At 46.2% G+C, this 27,043-nt stretch overlaps 1 protein-coding gene across 7 annotated transcripts in view; it reads right to left on the reverse strand.

Moving 5' to 3' along the window:
• Nucleotides 1-14,497: 14,497 nt before the first annotated feature.
• Nucleotides 14,498-27,043, reverse strand: part of LOC137534830 (uncharacterized) — a 78,297-nt gene continuing 65,751 nt past the window's right edge. For 5 of the 7 annotated variants that reach the window (XM_068256492.1, XM_068256489.1, XM_068256491.1 and 2 more), the window contains 2 exons: nt 24,551-24,701; nt 14,498-18,058 (listed from right to left, as the gene is read on the reverse strand). In XM_068256492.1, coding sequence (XP_068112593.1) covers nt 16,879-18,058; nt 24,551-24,701 — 1,331 coding nt within the window. In that variant the 3' untranslated portion in view covers nt 14,498-16,878. The remainder of the gene's footprint in view (nt 18,059-24,550; nt 24,702-27,043) is intronic. The other 2 variants (XR_011024384.1, XM_068256493.1) reach the window with 2 other exon arrangements.

Consider the following 27,043-nt stretch of genomic DNA (forward strand, 5'->3'; position numbering starts at 1 on the left):
TACAAAAACTTGCGGCCGCGGGAATCATACCGCCAGGGAGGTTAAATCACTTTTTTTTCCCATTCTGACATTCAGTTTGGAGTTCAGGGGATTGTCTTGACAATCCCTAAATGCATTAAAGCAACTGCCATGTGATTGGTTAATTAGATAACTGCATTAATAATAAATTGAACAGGTGTTCCTAAGAATCCTTTAGGTGAGTGTATAACAAAGACTTGGGAAACAGAATGCCCAAGCCAATAATAAGCCAGCGTCCACCACCAACAGAGCATTAAGTGACTGGCTGAAGACTCTCTGTATCCTGAAACACCCGTTGGTGCATTTCAGCCAACAATAATATAATAGTGTAATTTAATTTCTCACTGAAATATAAGGCGTTTCTTGTTACATTTTTGTAGTTTTGTTTTCAATTTTCCTTGCATTTAAATGTCTAGTTTTATTTGGGTGATTATTTGTTATCAAAGTTTTAAAGTCACAGCATATAAAAGCACTACATTAAATGTAGAAAACAATCTTTGCTCGTTTCAGTTGTTGTAGTTCAGTCACTATTCAGTCGTGTCTGACTCTTTACGACCCCAAGGACCACACTCCGCCAGGCCCCTCTATCCTGTACTGCAGGGGTCCCCAACCTTTTTAAGCCCGGGGCCCACTATCCACCAACCAAACTTTTCTCTGGGGCCCCCCGGGGGGAGGGGGGGCGTGGTTAGTGGCGGCGGCAGCCCCCCCTCTTTTCCCTGATTTTGAGTGTAGTATATAGGTAAGTAGGTATCTAGGTATAGTTACCCCCAGTATAGGTAGCTAACACAGTTGCCCCTGTATAAGGACTATAGTTGCCTCAGTATAGTTAGTTAGGTAGTATAGTTACCCCAATATAGTTAGTATAGTTACCCCAGTATAGTTAGTACAGTTACCCCAGTATAGCAAGTACAGTTAGCCCAGTATAGCAAGTACAGTTAGCCCAGTATAGCAAGTACAGTTAGCCCAGTATACCTAGTACAGTTAGCCCAGTGTAGCCAGTACAGTTAGCCCAGTACAGTTGGCCCAGTACAGTTAGCCCAGTGTAGCCAGTAGTTACCCCAGTACAGCTGCCCCAGTGTAGCTAGCAGAGGTGCCCTCTAGCCCCGACCCCCCCCCCCCCGACCCCCGCGGCCGCCGCTCCTGTTACCTTATGAGCGGGCGTCCGCTTGCTTCCTTATATTCCTCCAGCTGCAGCTCTCCTCTTCGCAGCATGTCGTATTACAGCAGCGCTTCCTGCGCGGCTGCTGTAAGGAGGGAATGAGGTGGGGTAGCGTCTTTCTGTAGCGGCGATACGCATCACAGTTACTATGGGAACCGCTGTCCCGGCTCCCTTGGCTCCTTACAGCAGCCGTGCAGGAAGCGCTGCTGTAATACGACATGCTGCAAAGAGGAGAGCCGCGGCTGGAGGAATATAAGGAAGGAAGCGGCTGCCCGCTCATAAGGTAACAGGAGCGGCGGCCGCGGGGGGAGAGGGAGAAGCCGCGGCCCCCCAGAAATCTGCCCAAGGACTCCCAGGGGGCCGCGGCCCCCAGGTTGGGGACCCATGCTGTACTGCATCTCGAAGCTTGTGCAAGCTCATGTTTGTTTGTTTCATGATACAGTATAATCTTGTTATAATAAACTTGGGTATAGTAAACTTCCTCTCTAGGTCCTGGCCAATCTCCATTATAAGTATGGGATCAACGCCTGGTATTGTAAACCCGGATATAATAAAACACCTGTTATAGTTAACATGTTTTTTGGCCCCTGCGTGGCACTGACTCCGGATATAGTAAAAAGTGGATAATGCATTCGTCCTATGTCAGTGTGAAACCCATGTTTGGCTCTCATACCTCCACAGGTGGGACTTGTCTAAAGAGAGCAGCAGCTCACGAAGTGAGTAAATGCCTCTATTCAGTGACGGCTGCAATTTTTAAGGAGCCCTGGATACTGTACCAGGAATATGTCCAGCCTGGCTCTGCAGCCCTAAGGTATATTTGCCTAGCAGTCCACCAAATGTGCAAGTGCTTGTACTGTAACTCCAATGGGAGGACAGAGTTGCTCTTTTGCAGCAGAAAATGTACTAGGGCATGCTGGGCCATTTCTAGGACAATTTCTGATAAAGTAAACTTATAATACAGTAAACCACTTTTCTGGTCCCTTGGAGTTTACTATAAAGAGATTATACTGTACTATCCAGCCATCTCACTCCTACTAGGTATCCTAAAACACACTGCCTCTATATATTTGTTGTATACTACCCCTCCTCTTGTTTCCCCATTCCCTTTAGATTGTAAGCTCGCAAAGGCAGGGCTCTCTCCCCTTTTGTGTCTTGAAAATGAGTATACATTTTATTTATCATGTTGCTTTTATCACTGTCATTACCAATTCTGTATTTTGTCACTAGTTATGTATTCTGTATACCCTTATTATTGTCTGTATTATTATGTACCCCATGTTCGTTTCTTACTTTGTACAGCGCCACAGAATATGTTGACGCTTTATAAATCAATAATAATCTCATTTTCTGCCATCCCGCCTCCTTTTGCCCTCGATCTTCCTCTGTATCGGGTATCAAAACATTTCATCTTCAGCATTGCTCCTTTCAATGATCAATTAGAGTTCATTTCTCTACAGCAAATCTGGGAGTATTTCTGTAAATACTTACCTCGGGAGGTCCCGCCTCTAAATCCTCCAGAGGCTTCCCCATTCCTCTCTGTCCCTTCCCTCCAGCGCTGGGACCCTCAAAGTTCCTTGGAGCTCGCCCGCACTGTGCATGCACAGATGGCTCACACATGTGCAGTAGCACTGAACCGCTACTCAGACTCGGCGGGAAAACTAGCTCCACGCTAGTGCACAGGCGCCTGTGCCTACACAGTGTAGGCTTCAGGGTTCTCGGCACTGGAACGGCAAAGAGGAGGGCGTCAAGGGAAGAGAATCCAGAGGCTTCTCTCTCCCCAGGTAAGTACCCAAATTGTGACATTTTTTCCCTTCAGGGTCCCTTTAAGGGTTGACTGATTGGATCTTCTTGCAGTCCAAGGGACTCTCAAAAGTCTTTTCCGGTGCCACAATTCAAAAGCGTTGAATCTTTGGCACTCAGCCATCCTTATGGCCTAACTTTCACAAACAACTGGAATAACCATGGCTTTGGCTGTGGAATAACCATGGCTTTGGCTGTGGAATAACCATGGCTTTGGCTGTGGAATAACCATGGCTTTGGCTGTGGAATAACCATGGCTTTGGCTATAAGAACCTTTAACAAGGTTGCAGAGTGAAAACGGATTCGATCGACCGGTGATCAGATCCATTTTTACGGATCTGTTTGCCAACCCAAGTGTAAACCGGGCCAAATCCAGATATTTATCCTTGTTGTGCTGTATATTGGACGTTCTTACAACAGTTTCACGGAGGTAATCCATGCTTCTTCCAAGGCTAGAGCACCAAGCATCTAGATTATACACTTTTCCATGTCACTGAATGTCATCTGTTATGTGCACTTGCTGCCAGCATTTGATCTTCTCATTTGTTCTGTTTACCCCTGCATCTAGGTGTTGAGCAATGGATATGGAAAAGATGTTGCGCTGCACCGATGGTTTAGGTAAAAATCCAATCTTTATTGTCACATCTATGGACACACAGAGAAAAGTTCACATGTACAGTGGAGGAAATAATTATTTGACCCCTCACTGATTTTGTAAGTTTGTCCAATGACAAAGAAATGAAAAGTCTCAGAACAGTATCATTTCAATGGTAGGTTTATTTTAACAGTGGCAGATAGCACATCAAAAGGAAAATCGAAAAAATAACCTTAAATAAAAGATAGCAACTGATTTGCATTTCATTGAGTGAAATAAGTTTTTGAACCCCTACCAACCATTAAGAGTTCTTGCTCCCACAGAGTGGTTAGACACTTCTACTCAATTAGTCACCCTCATTAAGGACACCTGTCTTAACTAGTCACCTGTATAAAAGACACCTGTCCACAGAATCAATCAATCAAGCAGACTCCAAACTCTCCAACATGGGAAAGACCAAAGAGCTGTCCAAGGATGTCAGAGACAAAATTGTAGACCTGCACAAGGCTCGAATGGGCTACAAAACCATTAGCAAGAAGCTGGGAGAGAAGGTGACAACTGTTGGTGCGATTGTTCGAAAATGGAAGGAGCACAAAATGACCATCAATCGACCTCGCTCTGGGGCTCCACGCAAGATCTCACCTCGTGGGGTGTCAATGGTTCTGAGAAAGGTGAAAAAGCATCCTAGAACTACACGGGAGGAGTTAGTGAATGACCTCAAATTAGCAGGGACCACAGTCACCAAGAAAACCATTGGAAACACATTACACCGCAATGGATTAAAATCCTGCAGGGCTCGCAAGGTCCCCCTGCTCAAGAAGGCACATGTGCAGGCCCGTCTGAATTTGCCAATGAACACCTGAATGATTCTGTGAGTGACTGGGAGAAGGTGCTGTGGTCTGATGAGACCAAAATAGAGCTCTTTGGCATTAACTCAACTCGCTGTGTTTGGAGGAAGAAAAATGCTGCCTATGACCCCCAAAACACCGTCCCCACCGTCAAGCATGGGGGTGGAAACATTTTGCTTTGGGGGTGTTTTTCTGCTAAGGGCACAGGACAACTTAATCGCATTAACGGGAAAATGGACGGAGCCATGTATCGTGAAATCCTGAACGACAACCTCCTTTCCTCTGCCAGGAAACTGAAAATGGGTCGTGGATGGGTGTTCCAGCACGACAATGAACCAAAACATATAGCAAAGGCAACAAAGGAGTGGCTCAAGAAGAAGCACATTAAGGTCATGGAGTGGCCTAATCAGTCTCCGGACCTTAATCCAATACAAAACCTATGGAGGGAGCTCAAGCTCAGAGTTGCACAGAGACAGCCTCGAAACCTTAGGGATTTAGAGATGATCTGCAAAGAGGAGTGGACCAACATTCCTCCTAAAATGTGTGCAAACTTGGTCATCAATTACAAGAAACGTTTGACCTCTGTGCTTGCAAACAAGGGTTTTTCCACTAAGTATTAAGTCTTTTATTGTTAGAGGGTTCAAAAACTTATTTCACTCAATGAAATGCAAATCAGTTGCTATCTTTTATTTAAGGGTATTTTTTCGATTTTCCTTTTGATGTGCTATCTGCCACTGTTAAAATAAACCTACCATTGAAATGATACTGTTCTGAGACTTTTCATTTCTTTGTCATTGGACAAACTTACAAAATCAGTGAGGGGTCAAATAATTATTTCCTCCACTGTATAGGAGTGTGCATAGCTCCTTAATCCTAGCTATGCAAAGTAAAGCTCTGATTAAGGAGCCATGCTTGCTCCGATACGTGTGAGCTTTTCTGCTGCGTGTCCATAGATGTGACAGTAAAGGTAGCCATACACTGGTCGATTTGACATTAGATCGACCAACTGACAGATCCCTATCTGATCAGAGAGGGATCGTATGGCTGCCTTTACTGCAAACAGATCGTGAATCTGTTTCAGGCTGAAACCATTTCACAATCTGTTGAGCTGCTCCTGCCGCCTGCCCCCCCTATACATTACCTGAAGCTGGCTCCGGGTCCTCTTCTCCGCACTGCACCGCATCCCAGCGTACACTGTCACTCCGTGACCAGGAAGTTCAAATAGAGCGCCCTCTATATGAACTTCCTGGTCACTTGGAGTGACACAGGAAGTTCATGTACGCTGGGATGGAAGCAGGAACAGAGCGGTGCAGCGCGGAGAAGATGCCCGGGAGCCAGCGTCAGGTAATGTATACTTGATCGGCTGCTGCTAACGACGCGCTCCCTACCAGCGGGCGATCGACGGTAATTTCCCACACGGCGCGATCGACGGACCGATCCGATTTTGGGGGGAAATCGGATCGGTGGGTGCGTTTAGCGCAAACGATTGGCAGCAGATTCGATCCCAGTGATCGAATCTGCTGTCGAAACGGGCGAAAATCGGGCCAGTGTATGGCCAGCTTAAAGATTGGACTTTTACCTAAACCATCTTTTCCATATGCATTGTTTGGGGCATCTCGATTCCCTGCTCCCGGTTGGATGGGATGTGTATGGTGGTTGTAGCAGCCTTACCTCTTTCTTTTTCTGTATCAGCACATGTAGTTACTGTATCACAACTGAGGAACTATATTTTGTGATCCTGGTTATCCTGAGTGCCAGCCCCATCTCTCGCCTAGTTTGCAAGATTGATTAGCTTATTTACCTTTCAGATTTGTATAATCATTAGCATAATTTAATTATTTGCACCTCAATGACAATCCCTACTGACTAACTTAAATACATGTAGATTTGGGCAAGACATTTAATTCAAACATAGCTGGCACTGGAGTAAGAGTTAAGGTGCGTACACACGCACTACACACTTGTATAAAAAAAACATATCCGTGGCTCCATTTCTTTTGCTTGGGCCAAAAACTGAGCCATGGATACCAATTGCTAAAAATAGCGTCCGTCTTCACACACTTCAAAATACGGATCCGTGTGATCCGGTTTAAAAACTGAACGGATAATCCGGATCTTGCAGATTTTTTTACGGAGCCCCACAGGGGCAATGAAAGGCAACACAAAAACTGATCTCCCTCTACAGACAACTTTGGACTCAGAAACGGATACGTTTCCAGTACGTTTAGCTGTCCCCAGCCCTGGCCGTGGGTGGGTGGGGCGGCCAAGCTGGAGGGGTAGCAGCCATGTCGAATTCCCCCACCTCCTCGGTCCACCCTTTTAGCTATTTTCGCTAAATTTTAAATCCAGCAGCGAATGGGGAAGCAATTACCTACTTCTTTACGTTCCACCTCTCGCCACATCACTTCCTTGCAATTTCGCTCACTTAAGTACAGAGGGCGGCATTGCAGAAAGTGACACGGCAAGCAGTGGAATGCAAAGAAGTAGGTAATAGTTTCCCTGCTCGCTAAATTTTGCGAAAACAGCTGGAGGGGAGAGCAGAAGGTGGGAATCACCTTCCTCGCCGCTTTGCCTGCTACCCTCTTCCAGCTCGAACCCCCCCGTTCTTAACAGACTGGAAACGTATGCTGCAAAAATGACACTTTCTTGCAAAACGGATCCTTTTTTTTTTTTTTTTTTTTTTTTAGAAAAACTGACCCTTTAAAAACGGGATCCAATCTGCAACTTGACAATTGTGACAGAGCTTAATTTTTTAAAAGACTGGCAGGCTGATGCTTGTTTTATACTGCAATAATGCAATTGATATTTCAAAGTGAGTAATGTATGGCACCTTAACCACTTGAGGACCTAGGGCTTTCTACCCCTTAAGGACCGGCCACTTTTTTTCCATTCAGACCACTGCAGCTTTCACGGTTTATTGCTCGCTCATACAACCTACCACCTAAATGAATTTTGGCTCCTTTTCTTGTCACTTTGTCACTAATAAAGCTTTCTTTTGGTGCTATTTGATTGCTCCTGCGATTTTTACTTTTTATTATATTCATCAAAAAAGACATGAATTTTGGCAAAAAAATGATTTTTTTAACTTTCTGTGCTGACATTTTTCAAATAAAGTAAAATTTCTGTATACATGCAGCGCGAAAAATGTGGACAAACATGTTTTTGATAAAAAAAACCCATTCAGTGTATATTTATTGGTTTGGGTAAAAGTTATAGCGTTTACAAACTATGGTGCAAAAAGTGAATTTTCCCATTTTCAAGCATCTCTGACTTTTCTGACCCCCTGTCATGTTTCATGAGGGGCTAGAATTCCAGGATAGTATAAATACCCCCCAAATGACCCCATTTTGGAAAGAAGACATCCCAAAGTATTCACTGAGAGGCATAGTGAGTTCATAGAAGATATTATTTTTTGTCACAAGTAAGCGGAAAATGACACTTTGTGAGAAAAAAAAAAAAAAAAGTTTCCATTTCTTCTAACTTGCGACAAAAAAAATGAAATCTGCCACAGACTCACCATGCCCCTCTCTGAATACCTTGAAGGGTTTACTTTCCAAAATGGGATCATTTGTGGGGTGTGTTTACTGTTCTGACATTTTGGGGGGTGCTAAATTGTAAGCACCCCTGTAAAGCCTAAAGGTGCTCATTGGACTTTGGACCCCTTAGCGCAGTTAGGCTGCAAAAAAGTGCCACACATGTGGTATTGCCGTACTCAGGAGAAGTAGTATAATGTGTTTTGGGGTGTATTTTTACACATACCCATGCTGGGTGGGAGAAATATCTCTGTAAATGACAATTTGTTAATTTTTTTTACACACAATTGTCCATTTACAGAGATATTTCTCCCACTCAGCATGGGTATGTGTAAAAATACACCACAAAACACATTATACTACTTCTCCTGAGTACGGCAATACCACATGTGTGGCACTTTTTTGCACCCTAACTGCGCTAAAGGGCCCAAAGTCCAATGAGTACCTTTAGGATTTCACAGGTCATTTTGAGAAATTTCGTTTCAAGACTACTCCTCACGGTTTAGGGCCCCTAAAATGCCAGGGCAGTATAGGAACCACACAAATGACCCCATTTTAGAAAGAAGACACCCCAAGGTATTCCGTTAGGAGTATGGTGAGTTCATAGAAGATTTTATTTTTTGTCAAAAGTTAGTGGAAAATGACACTTTGTGAAAAAACACAATTAAAATCAATTTCCGCTAACTTTTGACAAAAAATAAAATCTTCTATGAACTCACCATACTCCTAACGGAATACCTTGGGGTGTCTTCTTTCTAAAATGGGGTCATTTGTGGGGTTCCTATACTGCCCTGGCATTTTAGGGGCCCTAAACCGTGAGGAGTAGTCTTGAAACGAAATTTCTCAAAATGACCTGTGAAATCCTAAAGGTACTCATTGGACTTTGGGCCCTTTAGCGCAGTTAGGGTGCAAAAAAGTGCCACACATGTGGTATCGCCATACTCGGGAGAAGTAGTACAATGTGTTTTTGGGGTGTATTTTTACACATACCCATGCTGGGTGGGAGAAATACCTCTGTAAATGGACAATTGTGTGTAAAAAAATCAAAAGATTGTCATTTACAGAGGTATTTCTCCCACCCAGCATGGGTATGTGTAAAAATACACCCCAAAACACATTGTACTACTTCTCCCGAGTACGGCGATACCACATGTGTGGCACTTTTTTGCAGCCTAGGTGCGCTAAGGGGCCCAACGTCCTATTCACAGGTCATTTTGAAGCATTTGTTTTCTAGACTACTCCTCGCGGTTTAGGGCCCCTAAAATGCCAGGGCAGTATAGGAACCCCACAAGTGACCCCATTTTAGAAAGAAGACACCCCAAGGTATTCCGTTAGGTGTATGGCGAGTTCATAGAAGATTTTATTTTTTGTCACAAGTTAGTGAAAAATGACACTTTGTGAAAAAAAAAACAATAAAAATTAATTTCCGCTAACTTTTGACAAAGAATAAAATCTTCTATGAACTCGTCATACACCTAACAGAATACCTTGGGGTGTCTTTTTTCTAAAATGGGGTCACTTGTGGGGTTCCTATACCGCCCTGGCATTTTACAGGCCCAAAACCGTGAGTAGTCTGGAAACCAAATGTCTCAAAATGACTGTTCAGGGGTATAAGCATCTGCAAATTTTGATGACAGGTGGTCTATGAGGGGGCGAATTTTGTGGAACCGGTCATAAGCAGGGTGGCCTTTTAGATGACAGGTTGTATTGGGCCTGATCTGATGGATAGGAGTGCTAGGGGGGGTGACAGGAGGTGATTGATGGGTGTCTCAGGGGGTGGTTAGAGGGGAAAATAGATGCAATCAATGCACTGGGGAGGTGATCGGAAGGGGGTCTGAGGGTTTGGCCGAGTGATCAGGAGCCGACACGGGGCAAATTGGGGCCTGATCTGATGGGTAGGTGTGCTAGGGGGTGACAGGAGGTGATTGATGGGTGTCTCAAGGTGTGATTAGAGGGGGGAATAGATGCAAGCAATGCACTGGCGAGGTGATCAGGGCTGGGGTCTGAGGGCATTCTGAGGGTGTGGGCGGGTGATTGAGTGCCCTAGGGGCAGATAGGGGTCTAATCTGATAGGTAGCAGTGTAGAGAATAGATTGGAAACACTGCACTTGGGTGGTGATCTGATGTCGGATCTGCGGGCGATCCATTGGTGTGGGTGGGTGATCAGTTTGCCCGCAAGGGGCAGGTTAGGGGCTGATTGATGGGTGGCAGTGACAGCGGGTGATTGATGGGTGGCAGTGACAGGGGGTGATTGATGGGTGGCAGTGACAGGGGGTGATTGATAGGTGATTGACAGGTAATCAGTGGGTTATTACAGGGGGAGAACAGATGTAAATATTGCACTGGCGAATTGATAAGGGGGGGTCTGAGGGCAATCTGAGCGTTGTAGGCGGGCGATTGGGGTGCCCGCAAGGGGCAGATTAGGGTCTGATCTGATGGGTAACAGTGACAGGTGGTGATAGGGGGTGATTGATGGGTAATTAGTGGGTGTTTAGAGGGGAGAATAGATGGAAACACTGCGCTTGGGTGGTGATCTGATGTCGGATCTGCGGGCGATCTATTGGTGTGGGTGGGTAATCAGTTTGCCCGCAAGGGGCAGGTTAGGGGCTGATTGTTGGGTGGCAGTGACAGGGGGTGATTGATGGGTGATAGGTGATTGGCAGGTGATTGACAGGTGATCAGTGGGTTATTACAGGGAAGGACAGATGTAAATATTGCACTGGCGAATTGATAAAGGGCGGTCTGAGGGCAATCTGAGCGTGTAGGCGGGTGATTGGGTGCCCGCAAGGGGCAGATTAGGGTCTGATCTGATAGGTAACAGTGACAGGTGGTGATAGGGAGTGATTGATGGGTAATTAGTGGGTGTTTAGAGGAGAGAATAGATGTAAACGCTGCGCTTGGGTGGTGATCTGATGTCGGATCTGCGGGTGATCTATTGGTGTGGGTGGGTGATCAGATTGCCCGCAAGGGGGCAGGTTAGGGGCTGATTGTTGGGTGGCAGTGACAGGGGGTGATTGATGGGTGATAGGTGATTGGCAGGTGTTTGACAGGTGATCAGTGGGTTATTACAGGGAAGGGACAGATGTAATTAATGCACTGGCGAATTGATAAGGGGGGGGGGGGGGGGGGGTTCTGAGGGCAACCTGAGCGTGTGGGCGGGGTGATTGGGTGCCCGCAAGGGGCAGATTAGGGTCTGATCTGATAGGTAACAGTGACAGGTGGTGATAGGGGGTGATTGATGGGTAATTAGTGGGTGTTTAGAGAAGATAACAGATGTAAACGATACATTTGGGAGGTAATCTGACGGCGGGTTTGCGGGCGATCTAATGGTGTGGGGTGGGGTGATCAGATTGCCCGCAAGGGGCAGGTTAGGGGCTGATTGATGGGTGGCAGTGACAGGGGGTGATTGATGGGTGATAGGTAATTGCAGCAGATCAGTGGGTTATTACAGGGAAGAACAGATGTAATTAATGCACTGGTGAATTGATAAGGTGGGGGTCAGAGGGGCAATCTGAGCGTGTGAGGCGGGTGATTGGGTGCCCGCAAGGGGCAGATTAGGGTCTGATCTGATAGGTTAAAAGTGACAGGTGGTGATAGGGGGTGATTGATGGGTAATTAGTGGGGGTTTAGAGGAGAGAATAGATGTAAACAATGGATTTGGGAGGTGATCTGATGTCGGATCTTGTGGGCGATCTATTGGTGTGGGGGGGGTGATCAGATTGCCCGCAAGGGGCAGGTTAGGGGCTGATTGATGGGTGGCAGTGACAGGGGGGTGATTGACAGGTGATCAGGGGGATCGATGCATACAGTAAACAGGGGGGGGGGGGGGTGGTCTGGGTGAGAATCTGAGGGTGTGGGGGGTGATCAGGAGGGGGGCAGGGAGCAGGGGGGGGGATAAAAAAAAATAGCGTTGGACAGATAGTGACAGGGAGTGATTGATGGGTGATTAGGGGGGTGATTGGTGCAAAACAGGGGTCTGGGGGGGTGGGCAGGGGGGGGTCTGATGGGTGCTGTGGGCGATCTGGGGCAGGGGGGGGGAGAAATCAGTGTGCTTGGGTGCAGACTAGGGTGGCTGCAGCAGCTGCCCTGAGTGGTCCCTCGGACACTGGGACCACCAGGGCAGGAGGGCAGCCTGTATAATACACTTTGTAAACATTACAAAGTGTATTATACACTTTGTATGCGGCGAATCGCGGGGGTTAACATCCCGCTGGCGCTTCCGTATAGCCGGCGGGATGTTTGCGGCGAGCGAGCGGTGACAGGCGCCGGCGGAGGATCGCGTCACGGATGACGCGATCGCTCCGCCCATTGCCCTTAGAAGGACCGCCGCCTCTGTGGGTGAGCCGGTCCTTCAGGGCTCCACTTCCCGGCCGCCTCTGTGCGTTTGGCGGGTCGGGAAGTGGTTAACCTCCCTGGCTGTAAGCCCGAGCTGAGGTCGATTTGCATAATCTTTTTTTTGTTACACGCAGCTAGCTCTTTGCCGATCCGCCGCTATCCGTCGTGCCGCAGCCCCCCCCCCCCCCAGACTCCGTGCGCTGCCTGGCCAATCAGTGCCAGGCAGCGCTGTGGGGTGGATCAGATTCCCCCTTTGACGTCACAACGTCGATGACGTCATCCAGCCCCGTCGAAGCCCTCCAAGAGATCGCGTTCTTTGAACGGGATCTCTTGATCTCCAATCGCCTAAGCGGCTATCATGTAGCGAGACGTTGTCCTGAAGAGGCGTGAAACTCACGTGAAACAGCTGTAGACAGAAGGGGCATCTGTTGTATTTGTTGCTGTGTGGCTTCAATAAACGGAAGTTTTCCTATGGAGTGCCGGAGTCTGAATTTCTTCCCTGACCGATTAGGGGGAATTGGACAGACTCTCTAAATACATTCAGTGTGCATTTCTCCATGTTTTCCTTCTGTCCTGCAAGAGTTCAGGTCCACTTTAAAGAGATCCTGAAAAGAGGTGAACTTACCAGGGGCTTTTTACAGCTCCAGCTCCCCCAACCCCCCCCCCCCCCACCCCCCCCCCCCATAGGCCAAGAGTTGCCTCAGCATCTTCCTGGTCCCCTCCATTCTCCCGCTGTTAGCACCGTTCGCTGCACAAACCAGATGGGAGTCATGCGCAACTGTACATTCTCGGCCCGCCCGCGGAGCCATCACGATCCCGCGCCTGTCCCTGTAAGCTTTCTGCAATTATTATTTTCTAGAAACGTGCATGCGCAGAACGCTCACTGCGATGGGCGCATGATCAAAACTCTCAGCCAGGTTGCACAGCTAATGGTGCGCCAGTGGGAGAGCAGAGGGGGACCAGAAGACACAGAGGGACCTCACAGGCTACGGGGGTTGGAGCAAGCCCCAGGTCTTCAGTATTCCATTTTTTTACCTCTGTTCCCTGCAGCCTCTTCTCCAACAAAATTGATGAAGCTCCTTAGTGGTTTGATTACTGTACTTACAGATTTTAGGGTCTAAAAGCGGTGCCAATTTTTCACACCCTTTTAGACCCCTGCACTTACCTCCCCTGACTCCAGTGCTGTAATTCTCCCTCCATTCACCGGGTGGCGCTCTACCCCATATATTGCGCTCATGAGGGATCGAGAGCCTCTGAGGACCAGAAGAATGGCTGCCAGCGCCTGGATCCCGGGGGGAGGTGAGTTGCAAACGCCTGCTGCGCACAGGCTCTGCATATACCTCTTGTTGGCTACCACGAGTCAGGCTTGAGGTTACTGTTCTGAGCTGCGGATTTCTGGCCATAGCCTGACTCGGGGTTACTGCTAGGGGCTGCTTAACACTGCAAGAGTTTTTTAAGCGCTGGTGATTTGAAAAGCTCTTGGTAATGCAATGCTATGGGTGATTTTTATAAAATCACACTGCTCAAGTGAGAACACACACACATAGCATTACATTAGCAAGAGCTTTTAAAGAGACTGAAGCAAAATAAATTCGCAACATTTACCTTATAATTTGCTTCAGAAGTCTCATCTGCACTAAACCGCCACATCCCCGCCGAAAAACGAGGGCTGCAGGCGCCCCAAACTCCCGGGCAAACATCCACGACCAACTTGGTCGTGGATTTTGCAGCCCTGAGAGGCAGAGCTATGAGCTGTAGCTCTGCCTCTCCTGCCGTCAATCGACGAGCGGATCTCTCCGCGGGGAGAGCCGGCGATGCGCTGCGATTGACATCAGAAGAGGCAGAGCTACAGCAGAGAGCTCTGCCCCTTCCAGGAAGCGCTGGCCAGATTCCCCTCTGGGGATTTGGGGGGTCTGCAGCCCTTGTTTTTCGGCGGGGATGCGGTGGTTTAGCAAAGATGAGAATTCTGACGCAAATTATAAGGTAAATGTAGCTTAGAAAAAGCTCTTGTAGTGTAAGCCAGCACTAAGGAGGTTAAGATGGAAGAAAAATATTGATGTGGGAGAATTGCAGCTATAGGCTATAAGGTGTGTTTTGCCAGATTATAATTCTGCTTTAAAACCAATGTTTTTCCTTCACCACACAGTCAAAAGCCAAGTTTTTTCTGTATAGTACACTTGAATGCTGTATAATAAATTGTGAACACATATTTATGTTTTAAAAGTTTTTAATAACAAAACCGTAACAGCTGTGCAAACATTTTCTGCAACATCCCTTTGTCAGCTGTTATCGATTGAAATGACTGTATATGCTTACACATAAACTCAACCATGCATAAAACGGCATGACCCATCGATAAGCTGACCCCCCCCCCCCCCCCTTCTGACTCCTCACCAGAGATCTGGGACTGTAACATTTGGCAACACATATTTCCGTGCCTTGAAAACGGACCTGCTTGGCCCAGAAACAATTGGTGGCATAAAAGTAATGCTGATGATTAAACTGTTTGAACCTTATAGCGGGTGTGCTGACCATCCTGTCCTTTTGTAGGAATCATGGGAGTGTCAGCCAACACTCCAGGTCAGGCACACTTTGAAGGATGGTGTGCTGCTCCAAGATTGGAGTGTATGCAAGGATATGTGACGGTGGAAGGCGCATGAAGACCTGCCACCAATTTTACCCAAGAGACTATACCAACATTTTCCAGCTCAACATACTTAACAAGTCTTTTGGAACAGTTGTGCGCCTACAGTAACAGTAGTTTCTAAAATAAAACATACCCCCAAAATTACAATCTTAACATGGCTTTCTGAAAGTTATAGAAGAACACTCTACATTTTTTACTACGGCGGTTTCTGCGCCGTTACATGGACCATTCAGGAAGGAGATGGAAGCGTTCAGGTGATAAAATGCTTAGAAAAATAAAAGGACTGTGAGCAGATCACTTAAAATGAACCTGAGGCTAGAAAGCTTGCTTCAGGTTAGATACTTACCTATGTAGAGGGAAGATATAATAGAACTTACTCGGTCCTCTCTCTGTGCCCCCGTTGAAGTTATCTGACCTGCTAAGTCGGAGACCTCATCAGTAGTCCTCATGCAGCCCTCGGAAGTACTCCTGTACCTAAGTACTTCCAAACACAAGCAGATCTGTACTGTGCACACCCGAGTCTGGGCTCACGCATGCGCAGTACGGATACGCTCGTCTTCTGAAGCACTCGGGACCCAAGTGCTTCTGAAGGCTCCCGAGGAAGACAAAGCTGGTCACAGAACATCAACATGGGACAGCTCTGGAAGGCCAGGATGGAGCGAGGAGCAGGATGGTTCTATGGTATTCCCTCTACATAGGTATGTATCTAAACTGAAATGAGTTTCCTCACCTCAGATTTGCTTTAACTGCTACACGGACACATCAAATAAGAAAATAGTTCAAGAACACTAAAAAACAATGGGCCTGAAGCACGAACCGCTGGTAATCTTGCCATGGGCAGGCAGTGCATCAAAATATTACCAGTACTTACAGCAGCAGAGTACTGTGCTTGCTATACATGGGTGATGCAAGAATTGTGATGACAACGTGCATTAAGTACAGTAACGCGCGTTATCCCAGCAATGCTCACATTACCATGTTCTGCAGATTGAGCTTACTGCGCAGTGCAAGTTCCTTTGCTGGAGTTAGTACCAGTAATATTGGTGTGCACTGGTAAATATTACAGGTGGTGCATGCATCAGGCCCACTTTAGGCTGATGATTCCATGAATCTCCACAAGGAACCTGGCTGCACTTTAGGCTGATGATTCCATAAATCTCCACAAGGAAACTGGCTGCACTTTAGGCTGATGATTCCATAAATCTCCACAAGGAACCTGGCTGCACTTTAGGCTGATGATTCCATAAATCTCCACAAGGAACCTGGCCGCACTTTAGGCTGATGATTCCATAAATCTCCACAAGGAACCTGGCTGCACTTTAGGCTGATGATTCCATAAAACTCCACAAGGAACCTGGCCGCACTTTAGGCTGATGATTCCATAAATCTCCACAAGGAACTTGACTGCACTTTAAGCTGATTATTCCATAAAACTCCACAAGGAACCTGGCTGCACTTTAGGCTGATGATTCCATAAAACTCCACAAGGAACCTGGCTGCACTTTAGGCTGATGATTCCATAAATCTCCACAAGGAACCTGACTGCACTTTAAACTGCTAATTCCATAAAACTCCACAAGGAACCTGGCTGCACTTTAGGCTGATGATTCCATAAATATCCACAAGGAACCTGACTGCACTTTAGGCTCCAGAAGACATTCAGAAACAAGTTGTAATGACTCGTGAACTACTTTCTATAATAGATACATCCTCACTCTCTTTACACTTTTCTAATTATTATTTTGAGCATTTTATCCCACAAACACCTCCCACTCCTTCATGTTGCTTTTTCTTATCAAATATCCTTTAAACACCAATTTCTTTGCTTCAAGCAATCGTTAAACTTACAAAAAGTAAACTTCAAGGTCTCCATGACTAACACAGCATAGAGTTAAACACAAAGCTCTTAATATTAACATATTCTCAAGAACAAAATCTCCTGATTACTTATTTAAAAACTGTGGTTGAGAAAATAATTGTGTTGAAAGCTCCTCTACTTGCACATGTGAACTATTTTGTGGTTCGCTGCCAGGCGGAGGTTGCTGATATTGTGGCCTTTCTCTCATACTTTCATATCTTGGAAGAGGAGGTAAAGCTGTTACTGGTGAGAAAGGCTGGGAAGATGGAAAGTATTCACTTCTATAATACTGCTGAGCTAGAGGATGTTGAGGATGAGCTTGAGAATAATGTAGCTCACCTAGAGTGTGCTGTGGTTGTGGTGGAGCACGGTGTGACTGAACTGGACGGTATTGTGGTTGAGGAGGAGCATAATGTGATTGGGCAGGAGGGTAATGTTGTTGAGCTGAAGTGTGATTTGACTGAGCTGGAGGGTAGTGTTGTTGAAGTGCAGCATGATGCGATTGGGCAGGAGAGTAATGTGGTTGAGGTGGAGCATGCTGTGATTGGGCAGGAGGGTAGTGTGGTTGTGCTGAAGTGTGATGTGACTGAGCACGAGGTTGTTGTGGCTGAGATGTAGGACAGAGTGGTAGAGTTGGAGGAGGGTGTGACTGAGTTGGACTATAGTTTAGCTGAGGTGTATTATGACGAGGCTGCACAGAAGAACAATGTGGTCCAGCGTCTGGATAGTGTTGTTGGTAACGGAGATGAAACTGTTGACCCGAGAAGTACTCGGGTGGATTTGAATGGTGCCACGACACAGTCGGTACACAACAGCTTGTACTCGTATTTGGTTGCCGCTTATACATGCTAGGCAGATGTTTTGAGATTGCGTCAATCAAATCAAATCTTAGGAGAACTTTTCTTTCCTCTGGCACCTTCTCTAACAGAGAAACTAAACTGACAGCCAAACAGTAGTCAGGAGTTTTCTCCCTTTGGAGAAGAGCCAGGATTGGTTTTGAGGCACTTAAAAATAACCTGTAATTTTTTTTCTTATGAGATTGCTGAGATCTTCTAATAGCGGTAGCCGGAACTTGAGAGGCTGTCACAGGAGTTGCAGTGGAAACTACTCCATCAGCGTGGCCCCTCTCTTCTGTTGGGGAAGAGATCAGTTCCTCAGAGCTACGGCTAGATTGGCTGTCACTAACTGTAGTGTCCAACATACTTAAGTCACTTTGGCTGCTCTCTGTTTCTTCTTGCGCTTCACACTGAAAGTCACCCTCTAACCTGTTGATGAAATATTTCATGTTAAAGTGGTATTGAACTCAGCATTTCTTCTTTGCTCTAAATTATTATTTAAGACCTACTACCAGAAAAAAATGGTAGCAGAACATCATTCAAACTGTTACAAACAACACTTTCTTCTTCAATGGGAAGCTTATAATTGAAGTTGCAAATTTATATCCAAGTCAAGTGATTACATTATATTGTTTATGTTTCCTTATCTGCCACAACTGGTAGAAATTCCTGGCAGCGCTTTAGCTTGCAGGGTTATAAGACAGTAAAAAAAAAAAACAGGAGGGAGATTCACTAAAAACATTATAACATAAATTCAGCAGCTATGCATTAAAGTGCAATGACAGCTTTCAGAGCAGATAAACTAAACTTTGAGAACTTGTAATTTGGAAATGGAAAATAATACTTGTGCACAAAAGCAAATATGATAACTGTGTTGGTAATGAAAAGTAGGGAAACATGTTTTTATTGAATATTATATCAGGGAGAAAAACTGTCCCTGGGGCTACTGACCTCAGGAGGGGGAAGTCTTTGGATTCCAATGAGGCTTCCTCTGTCCTTCTCAGCAGCCCCGGTCCAGCGCTGGCTCCGCCAGAAAAAAGGCCACCAGAATATTGACATCTGTGCGCCACGCACAGGTGCAGTAGCTGCTTGTTGCTTGGACTCTGGTGGAAGTACCCGAACCCAATCAGATCCGCTCTACTGCGCAGATGCAAGCAGTTTGTGCAGTAGAGTCCACTCCACTGCGCAAGCTATCTTCGCCTGCGCAGTAGAGCGGCCTTATCGGGCTTGGCTATTTCTGTCAGGACTCAAAAGCAGATACTACTCGCCTGTGCGAGGCGCACTGTTTGGAGGACCCAGAGGCGGGAGCCGTAGTGCGCCTCTGCGATCAGCCCACAAGGATCAGGAAATGCTAAGGGGGACTAGGAAATACTCATTAGTATCCAGAGGCTTCCCCTTCCTGAGGTAAATAACCCCTAGGCCTAGGGGCACTTTTTTCACTAGGTTCTCAGGTAACTTTTTTTCACATATCAGGTAACCTAAGTATTATAATCAGATGCATTCAGCATTATTCTATGATTTCCAGTGTGTTATTTGGTGGTTTCTAGCCATAGTTAAATTGGTAATTTGCATATTCAGCAGTGTGCATTGTGGGTAACCACAGTTACACACTTAAATCTGAACTATCGCAAGTACCTTCTGTTTTAAGGCAGACCACACTAAGCATAGCCATAGTTAGGAAAAGTATAAATCTACTGTAGTTTATAACTCATGTAACATGGTTGCATTCTTATTAGACTCATGAATTGTTTTCTTGAGCTCAAGTAACTTTCAGAGCACAGATAAGGTACATAACAATACAAAATGTTTATACAAAAGAGGCAATCTAGAGGTCAAGAAGATCATGTCTGCAGAAGTTGACTAGACAAGGTACATCTAGAAGCTTGCGTACTCAGTGCTGGCCCCAATCCAAGGACAAGAACATCTGCAGCTGTGTGTAGCACGTCTTCCCAACATGAAATGTCTAAAGGTAGCCATACATCTAGCGATGTATGAGCGGATTCGACCAAGACACAAATCTCTCTCTTATCGAATCTGATAAAAGAGAGATCTGTCGGCTGCTCATACACCACAGGCTGATTCCCAATCAATGTTAGCATGAAATCTCTCGGGATTCGGCCTTGTGCGCCACATGTCTGCCTCGCTGCCGTGCCCACCTAATGAAAAATGACCCCCATGCAAGGTATACATTAACTTTCCGGCGCTAGTCTCCACAGGCTCCGGGCGCACTCTGCTCACTACACGCACACCACATGGTTGTCTAGTAGTAGTAGTGGCCGTGAATGACGTTATATGCGTGCCTCTTACTAAGAAACTACATGCATGGGGCACTGGGGGGGGGGGGGGGGGGAGTGTTTGTTGCGTCCATCTATCATCACAAAATTGAATGCCGTTACCGCCAAGCACCTGATCCAGCAAGTCGGCCCAACATTTTGCTGCATGCGCATCCGACTATTTGACCAGGACCAAAATTGGTTGCATTGTCAGTCGGACATGCACTTGGCAGCACCTATTTTCATTTGATTCAATTATAATAGTCACCTGATGTATGGCCCCACACTCACGTGTCTCTTGGATACCAGTAAAACTCCTGTGTATAAAGGTGGGCTCAAAAATCTCAGTAGAAGCATCCTATATTGTATGGCTTAGAAGGTGATATATGACTTCCATTGCATGCACTTCAGATGATTCATGCTGTTAGACTCTTTGGCCCATATACAATTCAAAATAATTTTACATCACTTTTCAACTGAAAAAGTAGTGAGAAGTAATTGCAAATGTACTATCAAAATTATTTTGAGTTGCTTGCTGGTGGCTTAAAAGGCATTTTATTGATAAGTGTAAAAATATCACCTAGGAGAAAACTCAGGTGAAAAAGTGAATAGCATATGGCCCTTTATGTTATCTGAACACTACTTGGTAGAAGTACAAGAACACAAGTATACATAAAAGGATTGTGGTCTAACACTCTAGTTATTTCATTGGGGAGATCTGTGATAATAGAAATACAGGATCTTCTCAAAAAATTAGCATATTGTGATAAAGTTCATTATTTTCGGTAATGTACTGATAAACATAAGACTTTCATATATTTTAGATTCAAATACACACAACTGAAGTAGTTCAAGCTTTTTATAGTCTAATATTGGTGATTTTGGCATACAGCTCATGAAAACCCAAATTTCCTATCTCAAAAAAATTAGCATTTCATCCGACCAATAAAAGAAAAGTGTTTTTAAAACAAAAAAAAGTCAACCTTCGAATAATTATGTTCAGTTATGCACTCAATACTTGGTCGGGAATCCTTTTGCAGAAATGACTGCTTCAATGTGGCGTATCATGGAGGCAATCAGCCTGTTGCACTGCTCAGGTGTTATGGAGGCCCAGGATGCTTCGATAGCGGCCTTAAGCTCATCCAGAGTGTTGTAGTCTTGCGTCTCTCAACTTTCTCTTCACAATATCCCACAGATTCTGTATGGGGTTCAGGTCAGGAGAGTTGGCAGGCCAATTGAGCACAGTAATACCATGGCCAGCAAACCATTTACCAGTGGTTTTGGCACTGTGAGCAGGTGCCAGGTCGTGCTGAAAAATGAAATCTTCATCTCCATAAAGCTTTTCAGCAGATGGAAGCATGAACCCACTTTTGAACCAGAAACAGCGGCAGAAGCGACTGACCTGGGCTACAGAGAAGCAGCACTGGACTGTTGCTCAGTGGTCCAAAGTACTTTTTTCAGATGAAAGCAACTTTTACATGTCATTCGGAAATCAAGGTGCCAGAGTCTGGAGGAAGACTGGGGAGAGGGAAATGCCAAAATGCCTGAAGTCCAGTGTCAAGTTCCCACAGTCAGTGATGGTCTGGGGTGCCATGTCAGCTGCTGGTGTTGGTCCACTGTGTTTTATCAAGGGCAGGGTCAATGCAGCTAGCTATCAGGAGATTTTGGAGCACTTCATGCTTCCATCTGCTGAAAAGCTTTATGGAGATGAAGATTTCATTTTTCAGCACGACCTGGCACCTGCTCACAGTGCCAAAACCACTGGTAAATGGTTTACTGACCATGGTATTACTGTGCTCAATTAGCCTGCCAACTCTCCTGACCTGAACCCCATAGAGAATCTGTGGGATATTGTGAAGAGAAAGTTGACAGACGCAAGACCCAACACTCTGGATGAGCTTAAAGTGACTCTGTAACAAAAATTACAACGTTTTTTCTACCATCCTACAAGTTCCTAAACCTATTCTAATCTGTTCTGGCTCACTGCAGCACTTTGTACTATCATGGTCTCTGTAATAAATCAATGTATCTTTCCCTTGTCAGACTTGTCGGCCTGTGTCTGGAAGGCTGCCAACTCTTCCGTGCTGGTCTGTTCCTCTATGCACACTCCAGTGTGTGTTTTATTTACATTGGCCAGCAGCTTCTCTGCTATCTTATCAGTGATAGAAGAGAGCTGGATAAAAATCCTCCTCTGTTAGGCTGTGAAAGTAGCTGGCTGACACATACTGAGGAATTACAAACACAGGCACATGCAGAGCTGTCTGCAGGAAGCCTGTAATGTTCAGTGCATGAGAGAAGAAGGGGACAGAAGGTAAACACACAAATGATCTTTTGAGATTCAAAAGGAAAGCTGTATACAGCCTGCTTGTGTATGGATGTATTTTCTATGTGTGGACATATTGTACATCAATCTACTTCCTGTTTTGGTGGCCATTTTGTTTGTTTATAAACAAACTTTTTAAAACTGTTTTTGACTACTTTTAATGCGGCGGGGAGCGGCGAAATTGTGACAGAGGGTAATAGGAGATGTCCCCTAACACACCGGTATGTTTACTTTTGTGCGATTTTAACAATACAGATTCTCTTTAAGGCCGCTATCGAAGCATCCTGGGCCTCCTTAACACCTGAGCAGTGCCACAGGCTGATTGCCTCCATGCCACTCCGCATTGAAGCTATCATTTCTGCAAAAGGATTCCCGAATAAGTATTGAGTGCATAACTGAACATAGTTATTTGAAGGTTGTCTCATGAGCTGTATGCCAAAATCATCAATATTAAAACAATAAAAGGCTTGAACTACTTCAGTTGTGTGTATTTGAATCTAAAATATATGAAAGTCTTATGTTTATCAGTACATTACAGAAAATAATGAACTTTATCACAATATGCTAATTTTTTGAGAAGATCCTGTACATATTGTTGGTATGACAGTGGCTCAGAGACAATCTGACCAACCCTAGGAGGACTGACGCCTCACGTGTACCCGAGGTGACATGTGACATGATGAGATAAACAAGTGTATGTAGAGTAGGGTTGTCGCTATATACCGGTATCGCGATATATCGCGGTTTCAATGTGCATGGTCAAAATACCGTTTTTTCCACTTACGTATTCGCCGCCCGTTGCCGCCCATCACCACTCAGCGAGTTGGCTCTCAGGCGCCGGATATGACGCGCGTCCAGTGAGGACGCGGCTGCTGGAACGCACAGACTGCCTCCCGGGCTCCCACCAGCGGCGCACTATGCAGAGCACTTCTCCTGAGTCCTGGGCTGGCGTCATCAATGATGCTCGTTCCCGCCCAACGTCTCTGCACTCTAAGTGAATTAAGCACTTAGGACTGAGGACTTGGCTGCTGACAAGTGAGTATTTGTCTCCCTCCCTCTCCACCTAATTCTAGCTACACCTATGCCTATGATGCGGCCACCTACCACTGGCTACACCTATCCCGGGCTACCTATGCTGTGCCACCTACCACTGGCTACACCTATCCCTGGCTGCCTATGCTGCACCACCTACCACTGGCTACACCTATCCCTGGCTACCTATGCTGCGGCCACCTACCACAGGCTACCTATGCTACGGCCACCTACCACTGGCTACACCTATCCCTGGCTACCTATGCTGTGGCCACCTACCACAGGCTACCTATGCTGCGGCCACCTACCACAGGCTACCTATGCTACGGCCACCTACCACTGGCTACACCTACCACAGGCTACCTATGCTGCAGCCACCTACCACTGGCTACAACTATCCCTGGCTACCTATGCTGCGGCCACCTACCACTAGCTACACCTATCCCTGGCTACCTATGCTGCGGCCACCTACCACTGGCTACACCTATCCCTGGCTGCCTATGCTGCACCACCTACCACTGGCTACACCTATCCCTGGCTACCTATGCTGCACCACCTACCACTGGCTACACCTATCCCTGGCTACCTATGCTGCAGCCACCTGTTTTACTTGTTTGATTTTGCTGCCTGAAAGAGTTAATTTTCCGGCATGGAAGTGACAGCTACTGTCTTGTCATTACCTTGTCGGGAATACATGAAACCTAAATGATAAGCTAATTACAGCCATGAAATTTTTCCTTGCAGAATTAAACTTTTTAGTGCAGAGAGAGATAAAAAGAAAGGTCAATACTTCATTTATTTTTACACAGGGACACTTAATAGGCTGCCACTGAGCAGATACAACAAAACATTCAATCTACTTTGTAAATGTTTAAATATTAAATAAAACCATGAGATATCTAAAAAGTCTATTTTTAAGAGTAAGATGATAAATACAATTGTTTATCTCATCAGTTTATTTGCGCCTCACTTTAACTGTGAGTACATATTATCCCGGCGCTGGGTGAGCCAAATGACGGCTCTCCCTGTTGCCGCTAAACTCCCCGACGGTGTAAAATACTATTCTTCCTCCGAATTGTAGCAGCTCGGAGGGAGATGTAATTTTGGGTCTGGCAACTGCTGGAGCGGGGCACGCAGCACAGTATTGCTGCTATGACAGCACCAAGCTTTGCCTGGGTGCCAAAATGAACTGCTTGGAATTTAGTATTCTGCACAGCTGATCACCTATTTTATACAGGCAGCAACAACTACAGGATAACATCAGCCACAGGAACTGCCTAGAAATATACTCACTGTCTTGGCTGTAAACCTTGAAGACGATTCGGTGACACTTCCATACGACTCTCACGGACCAGCACGCCGGTTTCCTGCTCTGCTTTCTCAAAATGATCCTCTCTACAAAATCTGCCTTTCTCCAATCTCCAGTGCTTTTTTATTTCTTGCACTGTAATAAAAGACGATTCTTTTAAAAAATAAAAAATGATGTACAGATTCCTCATGACTGGCTGTTTATGTCTCCGTAATCTGAGTGCAGGATAGGAAATTCCACAATCTCTACCACAATAAAATTTACAGTCAACATATGTGATCAGGTTCTATAAGCTGGATAGTGTTCTCTGAACTGCACTGGCACAGGCGCTGGAAAAAATCATCATTCTACCCCCACACAAGGAAGGAGGTATCTTTTATTAAAAAAGGATGGTTGTTTTCAGGACAATTTCTAGTGAAGACCTGGGCCAACCTTTACCTGAGCAAACCGAGCCGCAGAGAGGAGGGAGACTCAGACTACCTATACCGGGGGATACCTCTAGCTACCTAATACTGGGGGCCCCTCTGGCTACCAACTACTGGGAGCTACTTCTGGCTACCTAATACTGGGGGCTACTTCTGGCTACCTAATACTGGGGGTTCTGGCTATCTAATACTGGGGGCCCCTCTGGCTACCTAATACTGGGGGTTCTGGCTATCTAATACTGGGGGCCCCTCTGGCTACCTAATACTGGGGGCCCCTCTGGGTACCAACTACTGGGGGCTACTTCTGGCTACCTAATACTGGGGGCTACTTCTGGCTACCTATACTGGGGTATACCCCTAGCCACCTAATACTGGGGGGCACCTCTGGCTATCTATACTAGGAATCACATCTGGCTACCTATACTGGGATATACCTCTAACTACCTAATATTGGGGGGCACCTCTTGATATCTATACTAGCAGTGTCGGAATGGGAGGTAGAAAAGCTGAGGAAATGCACCTGCTGGCAAAGCAGCAGACACCCTGTGTTATCACACCTAATAGAAACCTGCAGCAAATACTGGGGGGGGGGGGGGGGGGCGCATTTCTGGCTACCTATACTATGGATCACTGGCTACCTATACTGAGGGATACCTCTAGCTACCTAATACTAGTGGCCCCTCTCGCTACCAACTACTGGGGGCTACATCTGGCCACCTGTATTGCGGGCTACCTAATACTGTGGGGCACCTCTGGCTACCTATACTAGTTACCTAATACTAGTGGCCCCTCTGGCTACCTATATCAAAGGCTATGCAATACTGGGGAGCCCCTTTAGGTATCTATACTGGGGATCACATCTGGCTAACTATACTGAGGAAGGTGTGTGTGTGGGTTGCTCATATGGAAGCCCCTCTGGTTACCAATTACTTGGCGGACACCACTAGCTACCTAGACTGGGGGGGGGGGGGGGGGGCACTGGGAACCCTTAGGCAGGCCCTGGTGAGGACTAAATGTAACCACTTGCCCTTCCCCAGGAGGAGTATCTACGTCCCTCCAAAATTCCCCTTCACCTCGCAGGGACGTAGGTACTACATCCTTTGCCAGCGTGCACTCTCGCTCACTCCCACACTCGTTCCCTGTCATTGATCTTCCCTCTAACGATCGGCGATGAGAACGCTGTTTCCATTCTTTAATTTAAGTCCCTGTGTGAATGATCGCCGGCATAAATGAGATGCCGCGTCATTCACATTACTTCCTGTTTGCGTACTAACAGTACGCACAGGAAAATTATGTGCGAGGACATTTTGAGGTCAAATAGTAAAATTACACCTACACACACTTTTTAAAATAAATAAACAGACCTATGTTTACATTTAAAATTAACCCCTTAATTCCCACACTCCTGCATGCGCATTAGACTCCGACTGACACGACTTAGCCAGTTACCGGGTTGATAGCGGCAGAACGGAGGCACGCAGGAGGACGGAAAGGGACTCAGTGGTGCATATGGGGCTGTAGAAAGCCCCAGGTAAGTATCAAATCTTTGTTTTTAACGTCTCTAGTACGCTTTAAAAGATACATGAGGCCAAAAGTATAATTGCATTTTTACTTACCGGGACTTCTTCCAGCCTCTAGCGGTCTCTCAGTCCCTCGCTGCAGTCACCAAGTCCTCTGTGGTCCCCAGTGCTCACGGTCTCGCTCCTGTAGCAAGGAGTGTTCTGTACAAGTGCAGTAAGTGTTCACTTCTTAGGGGACCACTTGGTGTAGAACTGCAGAGAAGGACACAGAGGCTTCTAGGGGCTGGAAGATGCCCCAGCTGAGTAAAAATGCAATTATACTTTTGGCTTCATTTATCCTTCAACCTCCTTAGCGGTAACCCCGTGCTGGACACGGGGTAAGCCACCACAGAGGATTCCTCAGGCCCTGCTGGGCCGATTTGCATATTTTTTTTTAAAACACGCAGCTAGCACTTTGCTAGCTGCATGTTTGTTGCGATCGCCGCCGCCGATGCGCCGCTACCCACCGCGATACAGCCCCCCCCCCCCCGCA

This window comes from Hyperolius riggenbachi, chromosome 10, assembly GCF_040937935.1.
Source record: "Hyperolius riggenbachi isolate aHypRig1 chromosome 10, aHypRig1.pri, whole genome shotgun sequence".
Lineage (NCBI taxonomy): Eukaryota > Metazoa > Chordata > Amphibia > Anura > Hyperoliidae > Hyperolius > Hyperolius riggenbachi.